The 23,832-nt window shown below is 42.7% G+C and overlaps 1 protein-coding gene across 11 annotated transcripts in view; it reads right to left on the bottom strand.

Moving 5' to 3' along the window:
• The window catches only part of astn1 (astrotactin 1), a 281,049-nt gene that overhangs the window by 16,963 nt on the left and 240,254 nt on the right, over positions 1-23,832 (bottom strand). For 10 of the 11 annotated variants that reach the window (XM_014190633.2, XM_014190634.2, XM_014190635.2 and 7 more), the window contains 3 exons: positions 18,750-19,018; positions 17,682-17,815; positions 17,397-17,548 (listed from right to left, as the gene is read on the bottom strand). In XM_014190633.2, the coding sequence (XP_014046108.1) occupies positions 17,397-17,548; positions 17,682-17,815; positions 18,750-19,018 (555 nt within the window). The remainder of the gene's footprint in view (positions 1-17,396; positions 17,549-17,681; positions 17,816-18,749; positions 19,019-23,832) is intronic. The other variant, XM_045714659.1, reaches the window with a different exon arrangement.

The following is a 23,832-nucleotide window of genomic DNA, read 5'->3' as shown; positions in this document are numbered from 1 at the left end:
ATCAAGGCAAAGGGTGGCTATTTGAAGAATCTCAAATATAAAATACACTTTTGTGGTTACTACATGATTCCATATGTTTTATTTCATAGTTTTGATCTCTTCACTATTATTCTATAATGTAGAAAATAGTGAAAATAAATAAAAACCCTCTAAAACTTTTGACCAGTAGTGTTAATTTGCAAATATTTCTAAAAGCCTGTTTTTGCTTTGTGATTATGATTGATGAGGAAAAAAATGCAAATTTAATACATTTTAGAATAAGGCTGTAACTAACAAAATGTGGAAAAAGTTAAGGGGTGTGAATACTTTCCAAATGCACTGTACCATGCTTGTTCTCATTACGGAGTGGCAGGAAAGGTGTTTTTCCAGCTGGGTTGCATGTGTCAAAGGGCATTTGCTATGGGGCTATGCATTTCAGCTCACTGGGAAAGATACTCTCTGAGGTGGTCATCCTGTATGACCTCCCTGAATCCTGCTCAACCCGTATGGGTCAGCAACTGGTAAAAACATTGGGTCAGGTAACAGTGAAAACATCACAGAAAAAAGTCCGCTGTCACTGAGAAATATTTAACTTGCACAGAGACCTACAAAGGAGTGTGGGTTTAAACGCAGAAAGATGGAAATGAAAAGTGACATTGTGAAGGATTGTACCACTTAGCATATTAATTGCTAGAATTGGAATATCTGTCTAGCGTAAAGAAAGTACTGTTTAGAGCCCATTGGGAAGGGATGGTGGAAATACATTAAGTTGCGCTTAAGTTGTACTCGCATATTTTTTCCCTTCATTTAACTAGGCACGTCAGTTAATTAAGAACAAATTCTTATTTTCAATGACGGCCTACAGGGGAACAGTGGGTTAACTACCTTGTTCAGGGGCAGAACGACAGGGATTCAATCCAGCAACCTTTCGGTTACTGGCCCAATGCTCGAACCACTAGACTATCTGCCTTGTGGTTAGAGGGTTGGATGCTGCTTTGTTCTAAGAAAACAAATGTAAAACGTTTCTATTCTTTTATGGGATTAAGAATACAGTAAGAGTTCATATTTGTTTAAATTTGCACTTCATGACAACATACTGTAGATAACCATCTGTCATATACTTTGAGATATAAAACCACTCTAAAACTACTTTTGATGCTTCCTCTGAAGGGTTGTCTCTCGAAAAGATACAAAAATTGACTAAAAGAATCAAATATGACTCTGCGCAGACCTGATTGTTGACATCGTAGCCATGACATTTTTCAGATATGGTCAAATGGAGAACAAATATATATTTTGGCAACGTACTGCAGATATTTTATGTGAGCTGGATCTATTTGTTTAGTTAAAAATCTTTCTAGCTTAGGGTACTTCATATAACTAAATGTACTAACCATACTACATATGATTTAGAACATACTGTTTAGTAAAAATGTATGCTGTGAGCAACAAATATCAACATTCAAGGCTTATCCAAACTGACAAGAAGGTTGTTCCCTGCCATTTGTTCATTTTGGTACAGCCTGTCCCCTTATCTAACAAAGGTGGGTCTGAAAATAAATGTTTTCTCCTTGATAGATTGGTTCATTGTTCCAACAAAACTGACGCATGTGCAACGATGTGGCAAAACAGACGGGGTTGGCTTAGATTGTTGACAACCTGTAAACTACATTTCGTCTCGAATGTTTATTGAAAATATAAATGCATTTGCACTATGAGTACTTGATTTGATTTGTTGTCTCTCAAATACATTGTTACAGTTGTTGGTTAGCTAGTTAGCGAATTTTGGCCATATTAGCAGAGACATGACATCAGTCAAAACACCACAAAACAAGACATGATATCAAGAACAAGATAAAACTAGCTGAAACAAGCCACCTACGATTCCCCACATGGCAGCTTCTTGTCATTGTTGCTAGCTATCTGGCAATCCAGAATCACAACAACACATGGACTTCTGCCCCATTGAATCACGTGCATCATTTTCGTGACATTGTCAGCTAACCTATCTACTGTATAGTGTGCAGCAAATTCACACTAGATGAAGAGAAGATCTGAGCAATTTTTCTTAGCTAGCTACATAGCCGTCTTTGTATCAAAGATAATTGTGTAGTTTAGAGTAATTATCGAGGTTAGCTAGCCAGTTATTTTCGTCCTCCTAACGTAGTCAACACTGCTAGCTAGCCAACTAGCCAACTTCTACCGACTAGCAGCACTGTAGAAACTATTACATTACAACAGAACGACTTGATTAGTGTAGTGTTAGCTAGCTACATAGTTGTCTTTGCTGTCTTTGTATCTAAGATAATTGTGTAGTTTAGAGTAATTATCGAGGTTAGCTAGCCAGCCGCGCCACGCCGCGACACCGTTGTCCAGACTCCAGACTTAGTCAACACACCTAGTCATCATCAAACCCACTGCTAGCTAGCCAACCTTTACCGACTAGCAGCACTGTAGAAACTAATACATTACAACGGAACGATTTGACTAGTGTAGTGTTAGCTAACTACATAGTTGTCTTTGTCATAGTTTGATAATTGTGTAGTTTAGAGTAATTATCGAGGTTAGCTAGCCAGCTATTTTCGTCCGCCACGACGCGACCCCGTTCCCCAGACTCCAGATTTAGTCAACACACCTAGTCATCATCAAACCCACTGCTAGCTAGCCAACCTTTACCGACTAGCAGCACTGTAGAAACTAATACATTACAACAGAACGATTTGACTAGTGCAGTGTTAGCTAGCTACATAGTTGTCTTTGTCATAGTTTGATAATTGTGTAGTTTAGAGTAATTATCGAGGTTAGCTAGCCAGCTATTTTCGTCCCCCGCGACGCCATTTTTTCAAACCTAGCCAACTATTACCGACGAGCAGCATTGTAGAAACTAAATACATTACAAAGGACCGTCTTGATTAGTGCTATGTTAGCTAGCTACATAGTTGCTTTTGTATCATGATAAGGTGTAGTACTGAAACTATCGAGGTTACCTAGCCAGCTACACGTTCAAACAAAGTCAACAACGCAGCCACTGCTAGCTAGCCTACTTCACCAGCCAGCAGTACTGTATCATTTTCGTCATTTTAGTCAATAAGATTTTTGCAACGTAAGCTTAACTTTCTGAACATTCGAGACGTGGAGTCCACTTGTCATTCCAATCTCCTTTGCATTAGCGTAGCCTCTTCTGTAGCCTGTCAACTATGTGTCTGTCTATCCCTGTTCTCTCCTCTCCGCACAGGCCATACAAACGCTTCACACCGCGTGGCCGCTGCCACTCTAACCTGGTGGTCCCAGCGCGCACGACCCACGTGGAGTTCCAGGTCTCCGGCAGCCTCTGGAACTGCCGGTCTGCGGCCAACAAGGCAGAGTTCATCTCAGCCTATGCTACGCTCCAGTCCCTCGACTTCTTGGCGCTGACGGAAACATGGATTACCACAGATAACACTGCTACTCCTACTGCTCTCTCCTCGTCTGCCCACGTGTTCTCGCATACCACGAGAGCATCTGGCCAGCGGGGTGGTGGCACTGGAATCCTCATCTCTCCCAAGTGGACATTCTCTCTTTCTCCCCTGACCCATCTGTCTATCTCCTCATTTGAATTCCATGCTGTCACAGTTACCAGCCCTTTCAAGCTTAACATCCTTATCATTTATCGCCCTCCAGGTTCCCTTGGAGAGTTCATCAATGAGCTTGACGCCTTGATAAGTTCCTTTCCTGAGGATGGCTCACCTCTCACAGTTCTGGGTGACTTTAACCTCCACACGTCTACCTTTGACTCTTTCCTCTCTGCCTCCTTCTTTCCACTCCTCTCCTCTTTTGACCTCACCCTCTCACCTTCCCCCCTACTCACAAGGCAGGCAATACGCTTGACCTCATCTTTACTAGATGCTGTTCTTCCACTAATCTCATTGCAACTCCCCTCCAAGTCTCCGACCACTACCTTGTATCCTTTTCCCTCTCGCTCTCATCCAACACTTCTCACTCTGCCCCTACTCGGATGGTATTGCGCCGTCCCAACCTTTGCTCTCTCTCTCCCGCTACTCTCTCCTCTTCCATCCTATCATCTCTTCCCTCTGCTCAAACCTTCTCCAACCTATCTCCTGATTCTGCCTCCTCAACCCTCCTCTCCTCCCTTTCTGCATCCTTTGATTCTCTATGTCCCCTATCCTCCAGGCCGGCTCGGTCCTCCCCTCCTGCTCCGTGGCTCGACGACTCACTGCGAGGTCACAGAACAGGGCTCTGGGAAGCCGAGCGGAAATGGAGGAAGACTCGCCTCCCTGCGGACCTGGCATCCTTTCACTCCCTCCTCTCTACATTTTCCTCTTCTGTCTCTGCTGCTAAAACTACTTTCTACCACTCTAAATTCCAAGCATCTGCCTCTAACCCTAGGAAGCTCTTTGCCACCTTCTCCTCCCTCCTGAATCCTCCTCCCCCTCCCCCCCCCTCCCTCTCTGCGGATGACTTCGTCAACCATTTTGAAAAGAAGGTCGACGACATCCGATCCTCGTTTGCTAAGTCAAACGACACCGCTGGTCCTGCTCACACTGCCCTACCCTGTGCTTTGACCTCTTTCTCCCCTCTCTCTCCAGATTAAATCTCGCGTCTTGTGACGGCCGGCCGCCCAACAACCTGCCCGCTTGACCCTATCCCCTCCTCTCTTCTCCAGACCATTTCCGGAGACCTTCTCCCTTACCTCACCTCGCTCATCAACTCATCCTTGACCGCTGGCTACGTCCCTTCCGTCTTCAAGAGAGCGAGAGTTGCACCCCTTCTGAAAAAACCTACACTCGATCCCTCCAATGTCAACAACTACAGACCACTATCCCTTCTTTCTTTTCTCTCCAAAACTCTTGAACGTGCCGTCCTTGGCCAGCTCTCCTGCTATCTCTCTCAGAATGACCTTCTTGATCCAAATCAGTCAGGTTTCAAGACTGGTCATTCAACTGAGACTGCTCTTCTCTGTGTCACGGAGGCTCTCCGCACTGCTAAAGCTAACTCTCTCTCCTCTGCTCTCATCCTTCTAGACCTATCTGCTGCCTTTGATACTGTGAACCATCAGATCCTCCTCTACACCCTCTCCGAGTTGGGCATCTCCGGCGCGGCCCACGCTTGGATTGCGTCCTACCTGACAGGTCGCTCCTACCAGGTGGCGTGGCGAGAATCTGTCTCTGCACCACGTGCTCTCACCACTGGTGTCCCCCAGGGCTCTGTTCTAGGCCCTCTCCTATTCTCGCTATACACCAAGTCACTTGGCTCTGTCATATCCTCACATGGTCTCTCCTATCATTGCTATGCAGACGACACACAATTAATCTTCTCCTTTCCCCCTTCTGATAACCAGGTGGTGAATCGCATCTCTGCATGTCTGGCAGACATATCAGTGTGGATGACGGATCACCACCTCAAGCTGAACCTCGGCAAGACGGAGCTGCTCTTCCTCCCTTGTGTCCTCCTCCCAGAGTGCTAAGAACCTTGGCGTGACCCTGGACAACACCCTGTCGTTCTCTACTAACATCAAGGCGGTGACCCGATCCTGTAGGTTCATGCTCTACAACATTCGCAGAGTACGACCCTGCCTCACACAGGAAGCGGCGCAGGTCCTAATCCAGGCACTTGTCATCTCCCGTCTGGATTACTGCAACTCGCTGTTGGCTGGGCTCCCTGCCTGTGCCATTAAACCCCTACAACTCATCCAGAACGCCGCAGCCCGTCTGGTGTTCAACCTTCCCAAGTTCTCTCACGTCACCCCGCTCCTCCGCTCTCTCCACTGGCTTCCAGTTGAAGCTCGCATCCGCTACAAGACCATGGTGCTTGCCTACGGAGCTGTGAGGGGAACGCCACCTCCGTACCTTCAGGCTCTGATCAGGCCCTACACCCAAACAAGGGCACTGCGTTCATCCACCTCTGGCCTGCTCGCCTCCCTACCTCTGAGGAAGCACAGTTCCCGCTCAGCCCAGTCAAAACTGTTCGCTGCTCTGGCACCCCAATGGTGGAACAAGCTCCCTCACGACGCCAGGACAGCGGAGTCAATCACCACCTTCCGGAGATACCTGAAACCCCACCTCTTTAAGGAATACCTAGGATAGGATAAAGTAATCCTTCTAACCCCCCCCCTTAATAGATGCACTATTGTAAAGTGGTTGTTCCACTGGATATCATAAGGTGAATGCACCAATATGTAAGTCGCTCCGGCTAAATGACTTAAATGTAAATGTAAATGTAAGAATGCAGTAGGACATTCTGGCATTTAAAGCAGACTTTAATTAATACTTTTTTTGACACACCAAAACGTTGTATTCTTGCACCCCCCCCAAAAAGCTGACAGACATATTTGGCGGGTAGATGGCAAATGTGCCACCGATAAGTTTGATAACTATAAAATGTTTTGACAAAGACGCACAGTTGCCGAAAGCAGTAGGCCTATACAACAGAAGGGAATGTTCACAAAGTAAGATGATGTATCAGTGTATGCTTGCTAACTAGCTAAAATGAGCTTCTCACCATCAGTTGTTTAGATGAACAAATAAACTATTTGTGAACTCAGGAATGTATAAGTTATGTAGACATGTTTTTAAATATTGAATTGGTGATCTTGCTAGCCAGCCAGTGAGAAATGAAGCAAACAAATAAAAAGTGAAAGAAATGCAGCTAGCAGCTGTTGTGTTTGCTAGTCCGCCAATGAACTGTGTGAAGGACCAGGGTTGTTTGATATTCAACCTGAAATAAACACTTTAAATCCTTCAGTTTTAAAATGGGAGTTGTTGGAAAAGACAACTGTTTTGAGTTGGTAGACGGCTAATACAGTCAACAGTCTCACACGGTCCCTTACAAAAAAAGATTGCAGTTTTGAAACAGCAGTAAAAGTGCAGTAACTGCAGTCGACTGTGGTATTTTGAAGTACACTGCAGTGCACGTCAGTTATACTGCACTCTAAATGCAGTTACACTGCAAAATTACTGCAGTAAAAAAAAAAGTGTTATTTTGGATGCAGTATTTGCAGCATACTGCAGTTATACTGCACTCTAACTGCAGTTATATTGTGGTGTACTACAGTTATACTACACTCTGACTGCAATCTTTTTTCGTAAGGGGCATTACAAGCATTACATTACATATTCGCATAGCTATGTAATAATAATGTGATTGTCCATTTAGCAAAATTAAATACCCAAAAGTTCAGATATTGCGGATTTTGGGATTTTTACCCATGAGGTCAAAGAGGACGCTTTTGGTCATTGACTGCAGGAAAGGGTTAAAACATTCATGCTATCTTAATCGAATTACAAAGCCCTGCCTACACACAACATGCAACTGTACAACATTGTTGCAGTCCTTTTATGGAGATCAGAATTGAAAAGCGCTATTGGCTTCCTGAATTTTGACAGACAGCAAAAAATAAATCGACATGGCTTTAGTCCTGACAGGTACTTTCTCGTACAACTTGGATTGCTCGTAATAGCTATCAAAAGTGATCTATTACTTCATATCAGGCTATTCACTGCTTAGCAATGCCCAGTTATGATCCTTCTAAAGTTATCCTTCAAAATAGTGTTTTACATGCACCATCTCTTTATAAATCTAACATTCTGTCCAAAAAAATGCTACACAACAAGACTCCCATAATCCTCTATTCATCAGGGTCCAGATTCAGAGCTTAATCATGTTTCTCGTTGTAAGAGAACTGGGATAGTGGGATCAACCAAAATCTTGTGGTGTTAAAATATTTCTGTGACATTCACACTTTTTCACTCTCCAGGATCATCCCCTGCAGATTACCCTCCATTGACAAGATCCAGTGATTGAAATAACCATCACTGTTGCCGTAGAGAGCAATAGTAATGGGGTATTTTTGTAGGGACTAACTCCGTTGGCCAAAGCCTATGGGGAAATTACTGTTTTTTTGGGAGGGTTTTTGGATAAACAACGAAAATAAGGTCTGTGATAAACATCTTACACATTTTGTTCTATGATATAATCTTCGTCAGCTAACGTTACTTTTTTGTGAATTTATATCAAAACAAGCACATAAAGGCTTAATTCATAAAAGGTCATGTTAACGGACTGATATTATCTCATGGAACAAAATGTTTTAACTCTCCTAAGCCTGTGTTAACCTCAAGACCTTATTTTTGGTGTTTATCCCAAAACCCCATTCTGTCCCCATTAATTTCCCTCATAGGAATGGCTGAACGAACCAGAGGTAACTAATTTTAGTTTTTTAAGCTGTCGAGCTCTATTGCCAATGATCATAATTAATTAAGTTCACCATACTGGGAGTTATTGCTTGATTGATCATTTTCCATGCCTTCTCTCACACTCTTCTCTTGTCTAGATGGTCCATATGGGGAATCCAGTCGTAATTAGGGACCCGATGTGAAGAACGCTCAGCCATCTTCAGCACCTGTCCGATCCATTAACTATTGGAGTGAATTATATTGGCTAGAGGGACCAATTCTGCAAAACTGACTGCAAAACCTCAGAAGCTGAGTCAACCCATAATTCACTTAAAACTTTTTGGAACAGTGGTTTCTCTGAGCAATCAGATAATGCTAATGTAAACAACCACAGCTGAATGACAATCATTTTTATGTCTTCAATTTACTTTAGACAGATGGCAATTTGTCATTATTTAGAAAAGTTTGTCAAAAATAGCAATGCTAATGTTAGCTAGCTAAAATCTGGTGGTCTCCCCTCAATCTTAGCAACCTACTGAATGTTATAATGCATCTGAAGTCAATCTGGCGACATCACAATGATGACAAAAGGTTTTCCTACTAATTATCTGAACGTTTGTCTTTAAAGATTCACTATGCAGAAATTGCTCCGGCATTTCCTGTTTGCAAAAATTCTAATAGTTTGCCTAATTTCAGTTTTTGTGACGAAATAAGCAAATATAGTGTATATTTCACATCTAAACCGCTGTGAAATATATTTTCCATAACAAAAAATATTGTATTTTCAGCTGTTTGAAGCTAGTGTACAAAATTGAAAGTAAAAGATGCAAAAACTAAACTTAAGAACGGGAAGCATATAAATAGTGCACATAGAACCGATCTACTGCTTCTTAGACCTGCTTTCAATGGCAATGACAGATCTATAACTCATATTTCTATGTGAATTTGGTCGGGTTGCCCAAAAAATTACATATTTTGCAGCTTTAAAGGAATAGCTGCCTCAAACATCATGGTTCTGTACATTTGTGTCTATATTTAAAAGTAACCTAGTAGTTGGAAAGATACTATAAAGCACAAAGTACTGCAGGTGTGTATTACATATGCAGAGGGATACATGAGGGTATGGATAATCTAAAATAACTAAACTAAGTTCAAATCCATTGCGAGTGGCTAATGATCAGCGGTGTGTTGTCTATGCTAAACTGTGTGGGAACATGCTCAAAATAATGAGCTAACGATGAGTCCACTGTGCTGTCATTGTCCAAGGCCTCATTATCTTGTCAACTGGTCGAAACGTAAGAATCCTAAGCGGTATGAAATAATCCTCTCGCAATTTTATTTTGAATTGCTTTAACCAGAGGTTCACATGCAACCTGATCTAGTGACATGCGAGGCTTCTATACAAATCACCAAGTATTGTGTGATTTTCGATGAATTCAGAGGAAACCAAAGTGCATTTATCCCTCACACATCAGCTGAAGCTGATATCATTCCTTCCGTTGGCCCAGGTCTACCTTGACAATAGATTCTGACAAGCCCATGATATCTTGTAGAGAGACAGAGTCAGATAGCATGTGGAGTGGTATTCCTAGAAAAATATTTTTTACTAACATATGTGATTTGAGACATTTGCATAAGAAAGTTGTAGATGGACCAGGACCATGCCAACCTGCCATATTTTGCATAAGGGAATACATGTGTAGTTGCTTTCATACCCATTCAACACATTTATTTATTTATTTATTTATCAAACAATGCATTATAATGGGAAAGAGCTACTGAGGAGTAGTGACTAATCCGAGTCTGACAAGGGAATTCCTGGGTTGCACCTCCGTCACTCAGTAGCATCATGCCATTGTTATGAACGTTCTCAAGTCGCTCTCTGCTATAGTAGTGCCCAAAAGTTGACTGATGGCCAGTCATTCTGAATGAGGATTAAGGTCTGTTTCATTAGTGGCCTGGAAATACGATGACATTGCTGAAGTAAGAAAATATTTTGTAGGAAACAATTTTGCCATTATTTTTATGCCTTCAAATTTACTTTAGACAGATGGCAATGTTGTCATTAGCTGGCAAAGTTAGTCAAAAAATAGCTAGCAATTCTAACATTAGCCAGCTAAAATCCACTGGTCTCCCCTCAATCTTAGCTAACTAGCTAACGTTATACTGCATCTAAAGTCATTCTGGCGACATCACAATGATGACAAAAGGTTTTTCTACTAATTATCTGCCTCCTTTAGAAATACAATTGTATTTCCAAGCCACTGTAATGCACTTTTGATGAAATCTTCATCAGCATCAATTGACAATACAATACAACTTTATTAATCCCCAAGGGGCAATTCATTTGCATTGAGTAGAACACTCAGTCAGGCATCAGTCCTAAAACAAATGTTCAAAACAGTATTGTGACAAAAGGTGCATCCCATGAACAGATAGGCTAGATGACGATGAAGAAGCAACACGAGAGAGAGTTTACTTTGGCACATTAGATATCAGTAGTCTGGTCCTGGAGCATTCCCACGTGAATCCACTTGGATTCTGTACTAAAGTGTCACATTGAATCTCTAACTCAAGTCTCAATCGTCGCTACATGAACATAGACATTGATTCTGCTAAGGTGCAGATTCTGAACGTGTCACTGTCCTCAATTTTTTCATAAAAGACAGAAAAAGAAATGAGTGATTTAAAGAGAAAGACGGGGAGTGAAAGAAAGACCTAGTGCCTGAACACACACAAACAGAGACTCTTTTGTTTAATAAACAGGTAAACAATTAAACCTGAAAATTCCCTAATCCATCACATAAGTTCCCCCATGTCCAAAACGCTGGGAATTTTACCAGTTCTATTAAAACAGCAACTGCTAGGTACCAGCAGACTTGGCAGCTCCGTAAAGACTCAACAAATAACATCTGGCTCTTGTTGTCTACTTTGATTAACAAAAGGCAAGAGATGGACAACAACAGTTTGTAGAGCATTGCTTCTTGGCACTTCCTGGCTAAAAATGATTAACAGACTTGATCTCCCACATGGAACGTATTGTCTTTTTCAGAGAAACAGAGGAAATAAAGCCCTAATTGAAGTAGGGGGGGAGGGGGTGTCATTTTTAAAAGTGAAGTTGCTTGGATAGAGGGAGGAAGAACATTTCAATCTGCGTAGACTTTCTCACAAAAAAGCCTTTGATAAGAACACTGCCTCTGCCATTTACGTCATAGAACCGCTTACCGCTTACAATTTATACTGTATTGCCTTCGATTATGGCCTTAGAGATGTGATAAATTGCCTGTTCTTGAAATCCGGCAAAATATTTCAACATTGAACTGAAGCTGATAGAATTTGAACTTGCATGTGTTCCAAAGCTGAATCGGAAACTGCCAAACCCCAAATATGATGTGAAAAATATTTAAAAAGGGCAATGACACTGTTGGAGTGCATAACATGACTGTTAGATGAAACCCAGTTGATTTCTGATTAATGACAATGTATAACATAGCCTAATGCATAATGGTTTAGGGTCTCATTTACATAAAAGTGAGGAGATTGAGAGGGGCCAAACGTTCACCTTATACAATCTACTCAAATTGGTTGATCTGTTTTTGGTCCCGGATTGTGAACTGAATATGTATTGGTCTTCTCATCTGTCTAAAGAGTACTTTACTAATGTCATACAGTAGATCATGAATAACAATCACATTATCACCACTCAATATTAAACATATGTTTATGACAAACCTTTCAATCCTTAAGAGTTCTTTGAACAGTTAGAAATAATTGTATTTCCTCTGGCTCAAACAATTCCCGCCATGCATAGAGCCTCACCACACTTGCATTAATCCTGTTTCTGAGTGGCTTCAACAGCAGTCTAAAGCAGTCTGAATCATTTACCACATGGAAGCATGGCGGGACTGACATCTGTGTGTTTTGCTCATGACTTTTGTTTGCATATAACACATGGAGGTTTTGATGGTGCGGTCCAACTCCCTGCTCTGTTGTGAGGACGCCCTTGTCTCTTGGCTGTCCTAATATCCCTTCTGGACCACTGACTTTCAACTTCATTTGTAAAGTAAATATTTGTCTGGGAATAGAGTGTGTTGTTGCCACTTGTCAGAGCTCGGCCTGAAAGTGGTTATGAGCTTAAGGGTTGTTTTTGTGGCATTGCTATGTTTGACATCTCTCACCTCATCAATGTTAGTTGTATGTTGAGATTGTCATTTCGCTGTAAATCTCCAATGAAGTAGATCATCATGACTTAAACTCAAATAAACTAAATCAAAGCTGTTACTCTTTATCTGTTCTGGAGCCACAACATAGGTTGCAATAGTGGACGGTAAGAGAAGAGTTTCATTGAACCAAAAAGCAGACACACGTCATTTTCACAAGTTAAACATATAGACCATATGTCAAATCAAATAAAATTTTATTTGGCACATTCGCCGAATACAACTGGTGTAGACTTTACTGTGAAATGCTTCTTATGAGCCCTTCCCAATGATGCAGTTTAAAAATAATAATAATAATAATAAAAGACAAACAGTAACAAGAGGAATAAAGTACAATATACAAAAATTTAGCTATATATGGGGGGGGGCTGTACCAAATCAATGTGCAGGGGTACAAGGTATTTGTGGTAGATAAGTACATAAAGGCAGGGTAAAGTGACTAGACATCGGGATAGATAATAATACAAGTATAATAGAGAACAGAGTAGCAGCAGCAAATGATGAGTGTGAAAGTGTGTATGTGTGTGTGTGTGTGTGTGTGTGTGTGTAGTGTATGTGAATGTGTGTGTGTGTGTTTTATGTGGGAGTGTCAATGTAGTCTTTGTGAGTGTGTATAAATAGTGTGTATATATACACTGCTCAAAAAAATAAAGGGAACACTTAAACAACACAATGTAACTCCAAGTCAATCACACTTCTGTGAAATCAAACTGTCCATTTCACATGCTGTTGTGCAAATGGAATAGACAACAGGTGGAAATTATAGGCAATTAGCAAGACACCCCCAATAAAGGAGTGGTTCTGCAGGTGGGGACCACAGACCACTTCTCAGTTCCTATGCTTCCTGGCTGATGTTTTGGTCACTTTTGAATGCTGGCGGTGCTTTCACTTTAGTGGTAGCATGAGACGGAGTCTACAACCCACACAAGTGGCTCAGGTAGTGCAGCTCATCCAGGATGGCACATCAATGCGAGCTGTGGCAAGAAGGTTTGCTGTGTCTGTCAGCGTAGTGTCCAGAGCAGGAAGGCGCTACCAGGAGACAGGCCAGTACATCAGGAGACGTGGAGGAGGCCGTAGGAGGGCAACAACCCAGCAGCAGGACCGCTACCTCCGACCTTTGTGCAAGGAGGAGCAGGAGAAGCACTGCCAGAGCCCTGCAAAATCACCTCCAGCAGGCCACAAATGTGCATGTGTCTGCTCAAACGGTCAGAAACAGACTCCATGAGGGTGGTATGAGGGCCCGACGTCCACAGGTGGGGGTTGTGCTTACAGCCCAACACCGTGCAGGACGTTTGGCATTTGCCAGAGAACACCAAGATTGGCAAATTCGCCACTGGCGCCCTGTGCTCTTCACAGATGAAAGCAGGTTCACACTGAGCACGTGACAGACGTGACAGTGTCTGGAGACGCCGTGGAGAACGTTCTGCTGCCTGCAACATCCTCCAGCATGACCGGTTTGGCGGTGGGTCAGTCATGGTGTGGGGTGGCATTTCTTTGGGGGGCCGCACAGCCCTCCATGTGCTCGCCAGAGGTAGCCTGACTGCCATTAGGTACCGAGATGAGATCCTCAGACCCCTTGTGAGACGATATGCTGGTGTGGTTGGCCATGGGTTCCTCCTAATGCAAGACAATGCTAGACCTCATGTGGCTGGAGTGTGTCAGCAGTTCCTGCGAGAGGAAGGCATTGATGCTATGGACTGGTCCGCTCGTTCCCCAGACCTGAATCCAATTGAGCACATCGGGGACATCATGTCTGGCTCCATCCACCAACGCCACGTTGCACCACAGACTGTCCAGGAGTTGGTGGATGCTTTAGTCCAGGTCTGGGAGGAGATCCCTCAGGAGACCATCCGCCACCTCATCAGGAGCATGCCCAGGCATTGTAGGGAGGTCATACAGGCACGTGGAGGCCACACACACTACTGAGCCTCATTTTGACTTGTTTTAATTACATCAAAGTTGGATCAGCCTGTAGTGTGGTTTTCCACTTTAATTTTGAGTGTGACTCCAAATCCAGACCTCCATGGGTTGATAAATTGGATTTCCATTGATTATTTTGGTGCTATTTTGTTGTCAGCACATTCAACTATGTAAAGAAAAAAGTATTTAATAAGATTATTTCTTACATTCAGATCTAGGATGTGTTGTTTAAGTGTTCCCTTTATTTTTTTGAGCAGTATAGTCTAGTGAGTGTGCGTAGGGTCAGTGCAAGATAGAGTCAATGCAGATAGTTTGGGTACCATTATTTTATTATTTAGCAGTCGTATGGCTTGGGGGTAATGCTGTCTCGGAGCCTGTTGGTCTGAGAGCCGGTACCTTTTGCTGGACAGTAGCAGAGTGAACAGTCTATAGCTTGGGTGGCTGGAGTCTTTGGCAATATTTTGGGCCTTCCTTTAACACCGCCTGAAATAAAGGTCCTGGATGGCAGGGATAACACTGTGTACTTCAATAAAGACCTTAGCCCCTTGACTTCTCATGAACTCTGTCGGAGTTTGGCCCTGCCCAGGTGAGGGGCCAGTGTCTACGCTACTCACAGCTGGACTTTTGATCTCTGGGTATCTGTGGGTCTATGAGGCCACCTAGATCCCGTGCCAGCTTCCGTAATGCACCTGCCCTAGCACCTGACCTTGCCCAACAGATGAGGTGAGCTCAACGGCCGACAAAGCGCTCATGGAAACATTCCTTGTGTATGAAACCTTGTCTTCCACCACTGGCATGCATCCCTTTCAGGGGCTCTCTTGTCCTGCTGGGGAGGAAGTTTGGCACTCTGCCCCAAGCAGCACATGGGTGCGCGTAATCTGTTTACGGATTGGATGTCATGTCCCACTGACCCCTGAGTAAACCCTGTCGTTATTGGGTGATCAAAGCAGTGACATCAGCCTGGCTGGGCCGGCTGTTTGTTTTCACATGGAGTCTGGCCCAGTTGTGATGACTGAAAGCAGACTTCCGATTTAGTCAGCTTCAACATCTGGGAGAGGGGTATGATGTCAAGTTGTGTGCCTGAATCCCATTATGTGTGAGATTAGCACACAACCAGCCCCTGTCAAGAGGGCCAGACTACAGTCATTAGCTATGATATATTATATGTATCTAGCTATAATATAGGGTAATGTAATCCAAGGCTATGGGGGAGTGAAAGTGACCACTGTACAGTACAACGTGAGGAACACCCCATTGTTTTGTGTAAATGAAGTAAATGGTTGTCCGGGTTCTCTTTTGAAAAATAGAAAAATATGAGTCTCTACAAAAAGAGGGGTAAGATTCTGTAGTCATCTCTTTTTACATTCCATGGAATCTGTTCAGATCTTTCCAGTAAACACCGCAAAGAAGCTGTTTTGAGTTTCATTCAAATCCAGGCCTAACAGAGATGAAGGGTTTAAGTCCACAGAAAGACAAAAAACTGGTTTCCCTTCCAGTAAGTCTTAGCCCTTACAATAGCACCTCCTCATCGATCACTTTTTTACAATCCCACATTTGGACTTGATATAACATTGTTCTTTTGATTTTTTTTGTGGCCACAAGATGTTTGAAGTTGGGGTTTGGGATGGGCAGTATAGCCTGGAGAGAGGGGAAGCCATAAACAACTTCTAAACAAACTGGACAGATGGGAAAAAGGAAAGGATATATCCCCTTTGGACATGGATGAATGATTCCAAAGCCTGAGGGCCATATAGCCAATAAAACAAGAGGATCTGTGTAACGTCAATAACTTTTGTTGAAATGTGTCACTGTGGCGTTGCATCAACTGGATAACTTGGGATATGCAGCAGGTGCAAAACTAATCAGATAATTCATCAAAAATCGAACACAGACAAATGTTTCAATCGATAGAAAGAAAACATTCCCATCTGCACATGTTGATGGATTTGTTCTGTTTTGGCTGGTGGCTCCATGCAATCAATGTCACTTTTAATTAATACTAAATGAAACCTGTTAGCATCAAGACAAGCTAGATGATACCATATTGATGCCAAAATATATTATGGACTTATATTCAAGTCCAATATTTTATTATACAAATAAACCTATAGAGACAGTGAACAACATAAGGGTTTTTCGTCTAACAAAATGCATATGTTAGAAGTGTAGCTATAGGATTCGATCATATTACATTATGAACAATTCCATAGCACAACATAAGGGATTTTCGCCTAACAAAACGCATATGTTAAAATTGTAGCTATAGATTTCGATCATATTACGTTATGAACAATTCCATAGTACACAGTATGGCCTTGAGCATTAGGCAACAGTATGTGTATCACATTAGATGCCTGGATAAAACAAGCCTGGATCTGTGAGATAAAATGGAGAGCATTTCCAGAGAGAAGAGGCCCAGAGAGGATCACTGGAGTTCTAGTATGTTCATCTGAAGGTTATTCACCACATTATTTTTTGGGGGGGTTTAATCTGACAGGAGACTGAATGCTTAAATCAGAACCACTCCTCCTGACAACGTTCCTTCCAGATATCTTTCCCCTTCTCCTAGGTGGTCCCAGATCTGTACTGTTTGCATAGCTCCATTCCAACACCCATGTTTGACATTCAAGGTGTGTGCTTTGAAGCAATCAATCAATCCACCAATCATTCCATAAGGATTTAAAAACACTAAAAACTAAAAGTTATAGTTTTGAGTGATTTGTACTTCATAGGTCATTTTCAGTATGTCAGACTCATCAGTTTCATTGGTCAATCATTTTTCTCATCATATGTTTGTCAGAAAAGCAACCTATTTCAAGCTTAAAAATGTTCAGGTGCTCTAAGTGAATGCAGACCACACTACTATTACCATTGACCACCATCTTGTGGTTACATGCAAAACTACAACAGGAAAAATGTAAATCATTCTAAGCATCTACAATTTGCTGTGGTAACATGTCCTTGCTACTACAATAAGCATCTATAATTTGCTGTGGTAACATTCCTTGCCACTACATTAAGTAACCATACACAGCTGTTTGTGTATTTAAACATGGACATAATGTATGAAATTAACATAAATACCATAATTCCTCAAGGGATGTACCTGTCTCCACTTTGGAGTGGTCTGTCCTCTCTGTCACCTTCTCCTGGCTGATGAGGTAATCAACAATCCGCACCCCAATTAGTGGCTCAGTGTGATTCCATTCCATGATGACCAATGAACTACTGGGCTCATAGGAGTGGGACAACCTGAGCCTGGTAGAGAAATAAAGAGAGTGACACCTAACTCCACAAATCATGACAAGAAAAGCTCATCTTCAGATATCAATACATAGAATCTTATTTGTGTTTATCAAGTTGTGTAAACTGATTGTTTTGATTGACTAACCTAGGCTGGGGGAGAGGGGCACATGTTGGCAGGCCATCCATCCCGAATGCGTTCGAGTCGCAACGGCACCAGTCATCGATGACGTCACCTTTCCCAGAACACCACAGCATGCTCATCATGGCCTCCTGCAGTGCCTGCAAAAAGATAGGATGGAGCAAACACTGTCAATATCATCTGCCCCTCTAGGGGGTCATGCAGTCTTCCTCTAGTTCAGCGATTCTCAACTGGTGGATTGGAGGTTTTGAATGGGTTGCAGTGTCAGTTTTTCTTTAATAAAAAAATACTTAAATGACTAAAACCAGGTAGAAAGTGATGAAATCATTTAGTGTCTTAAAAACATTTCTTCAATCACAGTATATCATATAGAGCTATTAGCAGCGTTATTTAGCGTATTTGGTTGATGTTGTGGTCTCAAACCAGTGAGCTTACTAACATTCTTAATCAATAATTATTTCCTATTTTACATTGTCATATAATTGCTACATTTACTATCAATAAAGCATTAAAAATAGTTTTCCAGATTGTATTTTGGCGAGGAGTTTTCATGATGCGATTATCGGGTTGCGACTGAGAAAACCTGATTCAGTTTGGGTCCCGAGGCAAAACTAGTTCAGAACCACTGCTCTAGTTTATCTTTTCACAGTTTGACATACTGATGTAGTCTTATGTCTGCTATACACTACACGATTTCCCAACATTTTCAAGTCAGAGAGCAGCACATTTTGCGACCGCCATTGCCAAACAACTAGCCTATGTGTTTTGCTGTGGTACACTCCCAAAACAAGGGGTTCTCTCACTGCATGATTAAATGTATAAATTGACATCACATTATTGATGGTGAATGTTCTTTTATGTTCTGAATAAAATAATTGGAAAATCACATAGGTTGTTTGTTGCAGGTGCATGGGAATCATTGTATGATATCTTCAAAGACAAAACAATGTGCACACTGCTCTTGGCAGTATCACTTTAGTTTATTTACGCTTTTAGGAATCCACTCTGATCATGAAGATTTGACTATGTCTGCAAAAATCGGTGAAAAAGAAAGTAAACCAAGGTTTTCAGTGCCTGGTAGGTCTCGTTGTTGGAGACCAGCTCGTAAAGCGGGGTGGCCTTAGTCATCTGGAGCAGGACAGGCTCGGCTGGACGCCCAGGCCCAGGGCTCATATGGCAGAGGTGGCAGGAGTACGGGCACTGGCCCTGGCTGCTGCAGTCCATGCGCACCCCCACCGCCATGCGTTTGGCACCGGAGTCCAGCAGGCTGGCGATGTATGCTGGGTAGGTCAGGGTCCGGGGCGCCTTGTCACGCTCCTCTGACTCTTCTGATGGGGAATTCCCTGAAAAGGGCATAGTTATAGTTACTGTGGGCTTTGGATATTAGGATTTATTGACATAACTGAATAACACATATTGTTTCAAACAACATTTGAAATCTTGTCAGCATTTACAAAACAGAGAAATTATAGACGTTATTTTTCAATACAAATGTGAGTTATCATCACGACTCAGGTTGGGATATATATCTGATATATCCACACATTGCATTTCCCTCAAAACTGGCACTGCATTCCATTCTATTTATTATGCTGTCCTCTCAAATGCACTTTGGGCATTGCTGGCCTGCTGGCATCTTCAAAGACAACTCTGAAGAGCAAGTTGCGTTATTAAATGCAAAGCTTTGCCACTTTTTCTCTTAAAAAGCATTCAAATTACCATTCCTTCATACTGCTGAGTCGTGTGCATACACAGGCAATTTAAAAGCTCAACAGGCAACTGAGGAATAGCCAGTAGCGGGGAGCTGGCTTTGATGAAATGAGACATGGCTTTATGAGCCAACCGGATGAGGGGGAGAAATATACACACAAAGTCACCCTTTACTCTCCCACATAATGTAGTCCATATCTTAGAATGGGATCGAGATATAAAACTAAATCAGAAGACACACCTCACTTTGTTTGTATATCAATGAGTAAGAGTAGATGGCCATCACTCAAACAAGAGGACACGTCACTGCACTCAGTTCAAGCTTTCAGGGCCAAGTGAGTTCTAACGTGCTACAACATCACTCAACTTCCATAATCATTAGATACAATCAGAAAGATGGAGTTTGCCCACTGTTATTCATAGATCACATTGCCCTTAAAGTGTGATACACGTGACAATGGTGGGCTTGCCATGGGCGTTTGGTCCGGGCCTGGGTGCAGTTTGAGTGATTAAGCTCAGCTATGTATGTACTTTTTATGCTGCTGATCAACTAGCAGGGCATGTCAGTCGTCATCAAATCATTGACAAGCTGGACCTCTGGTGGGTATGTCCCAAATGGCACCCTATTCCCTATTTAGTGCAGTACTTACATGCACTATAAGGAATATGATTCCATTTGGGACGGCCATGGTCAGGCCTGAGGGGTTACGGTGGCCCTCTGTGGGTCGTGACAGTGCTTGATTAATCAAAGAGAGAGGGTCTGTGCCTGGAGCCATAGCATGCACTCTGTCCATGTCAAACACAGCTGCTGAGAGACTCAGTTCACGTCTGGACGTTTTCACAAGACATGCAGGATGTTAACGGTGGCAGTTTTACAAGGACAACTTGAGTTAGGAGAATGGCGTTGACTTTTAGGCTTTGGAATAAAATAGTGGATCAATGTTTAAGGAAATCGACTCAGAGAATCACTCTGGATACATAAATGATGTTGGAGAACCAAAAATACATTAATACACAACAATACATATATTTTAAACACTCTCTCTTATGTGCACACACACACACGCACTCACATATGTCATGCACGCATGCACACATACACCATTTTGCTTTGACATGCTGCTCTACCTCATCACCCAGACAGTTATGTGGCAAACATAATGAATATCAAGATAAGGCTGCAAAGACAAATCGCTTTCAAGGAAAGGAGAAAACATCCCATTAAATTCCATACATTCCATACAGGGTCTCGGGATGAGAAAGCAGAGGAAAATCCTGTCATCTGCAGCCCACCTTGAGCACGTCTCTTGGAAAATGAGAGACTTTTAATCTAAATTGTGTTGGATGCTTCCCGTTTCTGACAGTCAGATTGGTACCAATTACAAGATGTTGGGAAGGTGAGGATTTGAAGATTCTTTGACACAGTATAGAACAGACAGAATGTGTCATCACTCGGGAACAGTTGGTGTTCAGGACTGGTGTTCAGGACTGTTTTGCTAGCACAGACTGGAATATGTTCTGGGATTCTTCCGATGGCATTGAGGAGTACACCACATCAGTCACTGGCTTCATCAATAACTGCATCGATGACGTCGTCCACACAGTGACTGTAAGTACATGCCCCAACCAGAAGCCATGGATTACACGCAACATCCGCACTGAGCTAAAGGGTAGAGCTGCCACTTTCAAGGTGCGGGACTCTAACCCGGAAGCTTATAAGAAATCCCGCTATGCCCTCCGACGAACCATCAAACAGGCAAAGCCTCAATACAGGACTAAGATCGAATCGTACTACACCGCTCTGATGCTCGTCGGATGTGCAAGGATTTGCAAACTATTACAGACTACAAAGGGAAGCACAGCCACTAGCTGCCCAGTGACACAAGCCTACCAGACGAGCTAAATTACTTCTATGCTTGTTTTGAGGCAAGTAACACTGAAACATGCATGAGAGCATCAGCTGTTCCAGATGACTTTGTGATCACGCTCTCCATAGCCGATGTGAGTAAGACCTTTAAACAGGTCAACATTTACAAGGCCGCAGGGCCAGATGGATTACCAGGACGTGTACTCCGAGCATACGCTGACCAACTGGCAAGTGTCTTCACTGACATTTTCAAAATCTCCCTGTCTGAGTCTGTAATACCAACATGTTTCAAGCAGACCACCATAGTCCCTGTGTCCAAGCACACTAAGGTAACCTGCCTAAATTACTACCGACACGTAGCACTCACGTCTGTAGCCATGAAGTGCTGTGAAAGGCTGGTTATGGCTTACATCAACACCATTATCCCAGAAACCTGAGACCCACTCCAACTTGCATACCGCCTCAACAGATCCACAGATGATGCAATCTCTATTGCACTCCACAATGCCATTTCACACCTGGACAAAAGGAACACCTATGTGGGAATGCTATTCATTGACTACAGCTCAGCTTTCAACACCATAGTTGAACCATAGGGCTCCTGAGTGGCACAGGGGTCTAAGACACTGCATCTCAGTGCTAGAGGCGTCACTACAGACACCCTGGTTCAAATCCAAGCTGTATCACAACTGGCCATGATTGGGAGTCCCATAGGGCGGTGCACAATTGGCTCAGCGTTGTCCGGGTTTGGCCGGTGTAGGCCGTCAACTGACTTGCCTAGTCAAATAAAGGTTAAATAAAAACAAAATTAAATAGTGCCTTCAAAGCTCATCACTAAGCTAAGGACCCTGGGACTAAATGCCTCCCTCTGCAACTGGATCCTGGACTTCCTGACGGGCCGCCCCCAGGTGGTAAGGGTAGGTAACAACAAATCTGCAACATGGCGACCCCTCAGGGGTGCGTGCTCCCTGTTCACTCATGACTGCATGGCCAGGCATGACTCCAACACCATCATTAAGTTTACTGATGACACAACATCACCGACAACGATGAGACAGCCCATAGGGAGGTGCCAGAACAACAACCTCTCCCTCAACGTGATCAAGACAAAGGAGATGATTGTGGACTACAGGAAAAGGATGACCGAGCATGCCCCCATTCTCATCAACAGGGCTGTAGTAGAGCAGGTTGAGAGTTCCTTAGTGTCCACAAACTACATGGTCCAAGCACACCAAGACAGTTGTGAAGAGGGCACGACAAAACCTATTCCCCCTCAGGAGACTGAAAAGATTTGGCATTGTTCCTCAGATCCTCAAAAGGTTCTACAGCTGCACCATCAAGAGCATCCTGACTGATTGCATTACTGCCTCGTATGGCAAGTGCTCGGCCTCCGACCACAAGGCACTATAGGCGGTAGTGCGTACGGCCCAGTACAGACTGTTCTCTCTGATACTGCACGGCAAGCGGTACCGGAGCACCAAGTCTAGGTCCAAGAGGCTTCTAAACAGCTTCTACCCCCAAGACCCCTGAACATCTAATCAAATGGCTACCCAGACTATTTGCATTGTCCCCCCCCTCCCCCCCGTCTTTTACACTGCTGCTACTCTCTGTTTATTATCTATGCATAGTCACTTTAATAACTCTACGTACAGTACATTAACATATTACCTCAATTGCCTCGACTAACCGGTGCCCCCGCACATTGACTCTGTACTGGTGCTCCCTGTATATAGCCTCACTATTATTATTTTTTTGCTGCTCTTTAATTATTTGTTACTTTTATTTCTTTCTTTTTTTAGGTATTTTTCTTAAAACTGCATTGTTGGTTAAGTAAGCATTTCACTGTATTCGGCTCATGTGACAATGAAAATGTGATTCGATTTGATTTAATTTGTTCAAGGGATACAATACATTTCCTCCCACATAGAGAAATACTCTCAGATCAACACTAGGTGATGCTATAGTCAGTGTTTCTAGCAGCATTGCAGTATATAAAAAATATAACTGATCATATCACTGCAGATTATTTTGTTCACCATACTAAGGGTGGAAATAATAGGGGAATCTTTTACATTTTGTGGAGAAAAGATGCTAATAAAAACATTGTTATTATGATTTCCAGCTGACTTACGCATCACAGAATTAAAATATACAGTAAAGTTACAAAGGCAACACAGAGCACTGGGTGGGAAAATCATATCAAAGAGAGTTTCAAAATATCATATTGATACTGTTTGAAAAAGATGACTAAAATGTGACTACATGCAGTGAGCCATGCGGTGCCTCCAGAAAGAAATACTTCTATACAGTGCAACCCGACCAGGAGCAGAATACATTGGAGCTCTTAAACAAATCTCTGTGACGGGCAAATCTTCCCAGGCAGACATTGCTTGTCCTTGAAAATTCACAGGGGCACACTTTGCTACACCTATTTTTTTTATTTTAATCTTTATTTAACTAGGCAAGTCAGTTAAGAACAAATTCTTATTTACAATGATGGCCTAGGAACAGTGGGTTAACTGCCTTGTTCAGGGGCAGAACAACATATTTTTACCTTGACAGCTCGGGGATTCGATCTAG

The sequence above is a fragment of the Salmo salar genome, chromosome ssa03, assembly GCF_905237065.1.
Source record: "Salmo salar chromosome ssa03, Ssal_v3.1, whole genome shotgun sequence".
Lineage (NCBI taxonomy): Eukaryota > Metazoa > Chordata > Actinopteri > Salmoniformes > Salmonidae > Salmo > Salmo salar.
The sequence above is the reverse complement of the archived record's forward strand: the minus strand, read 5'-3'. Positions and strand labels throughout refer to the sequence as shown.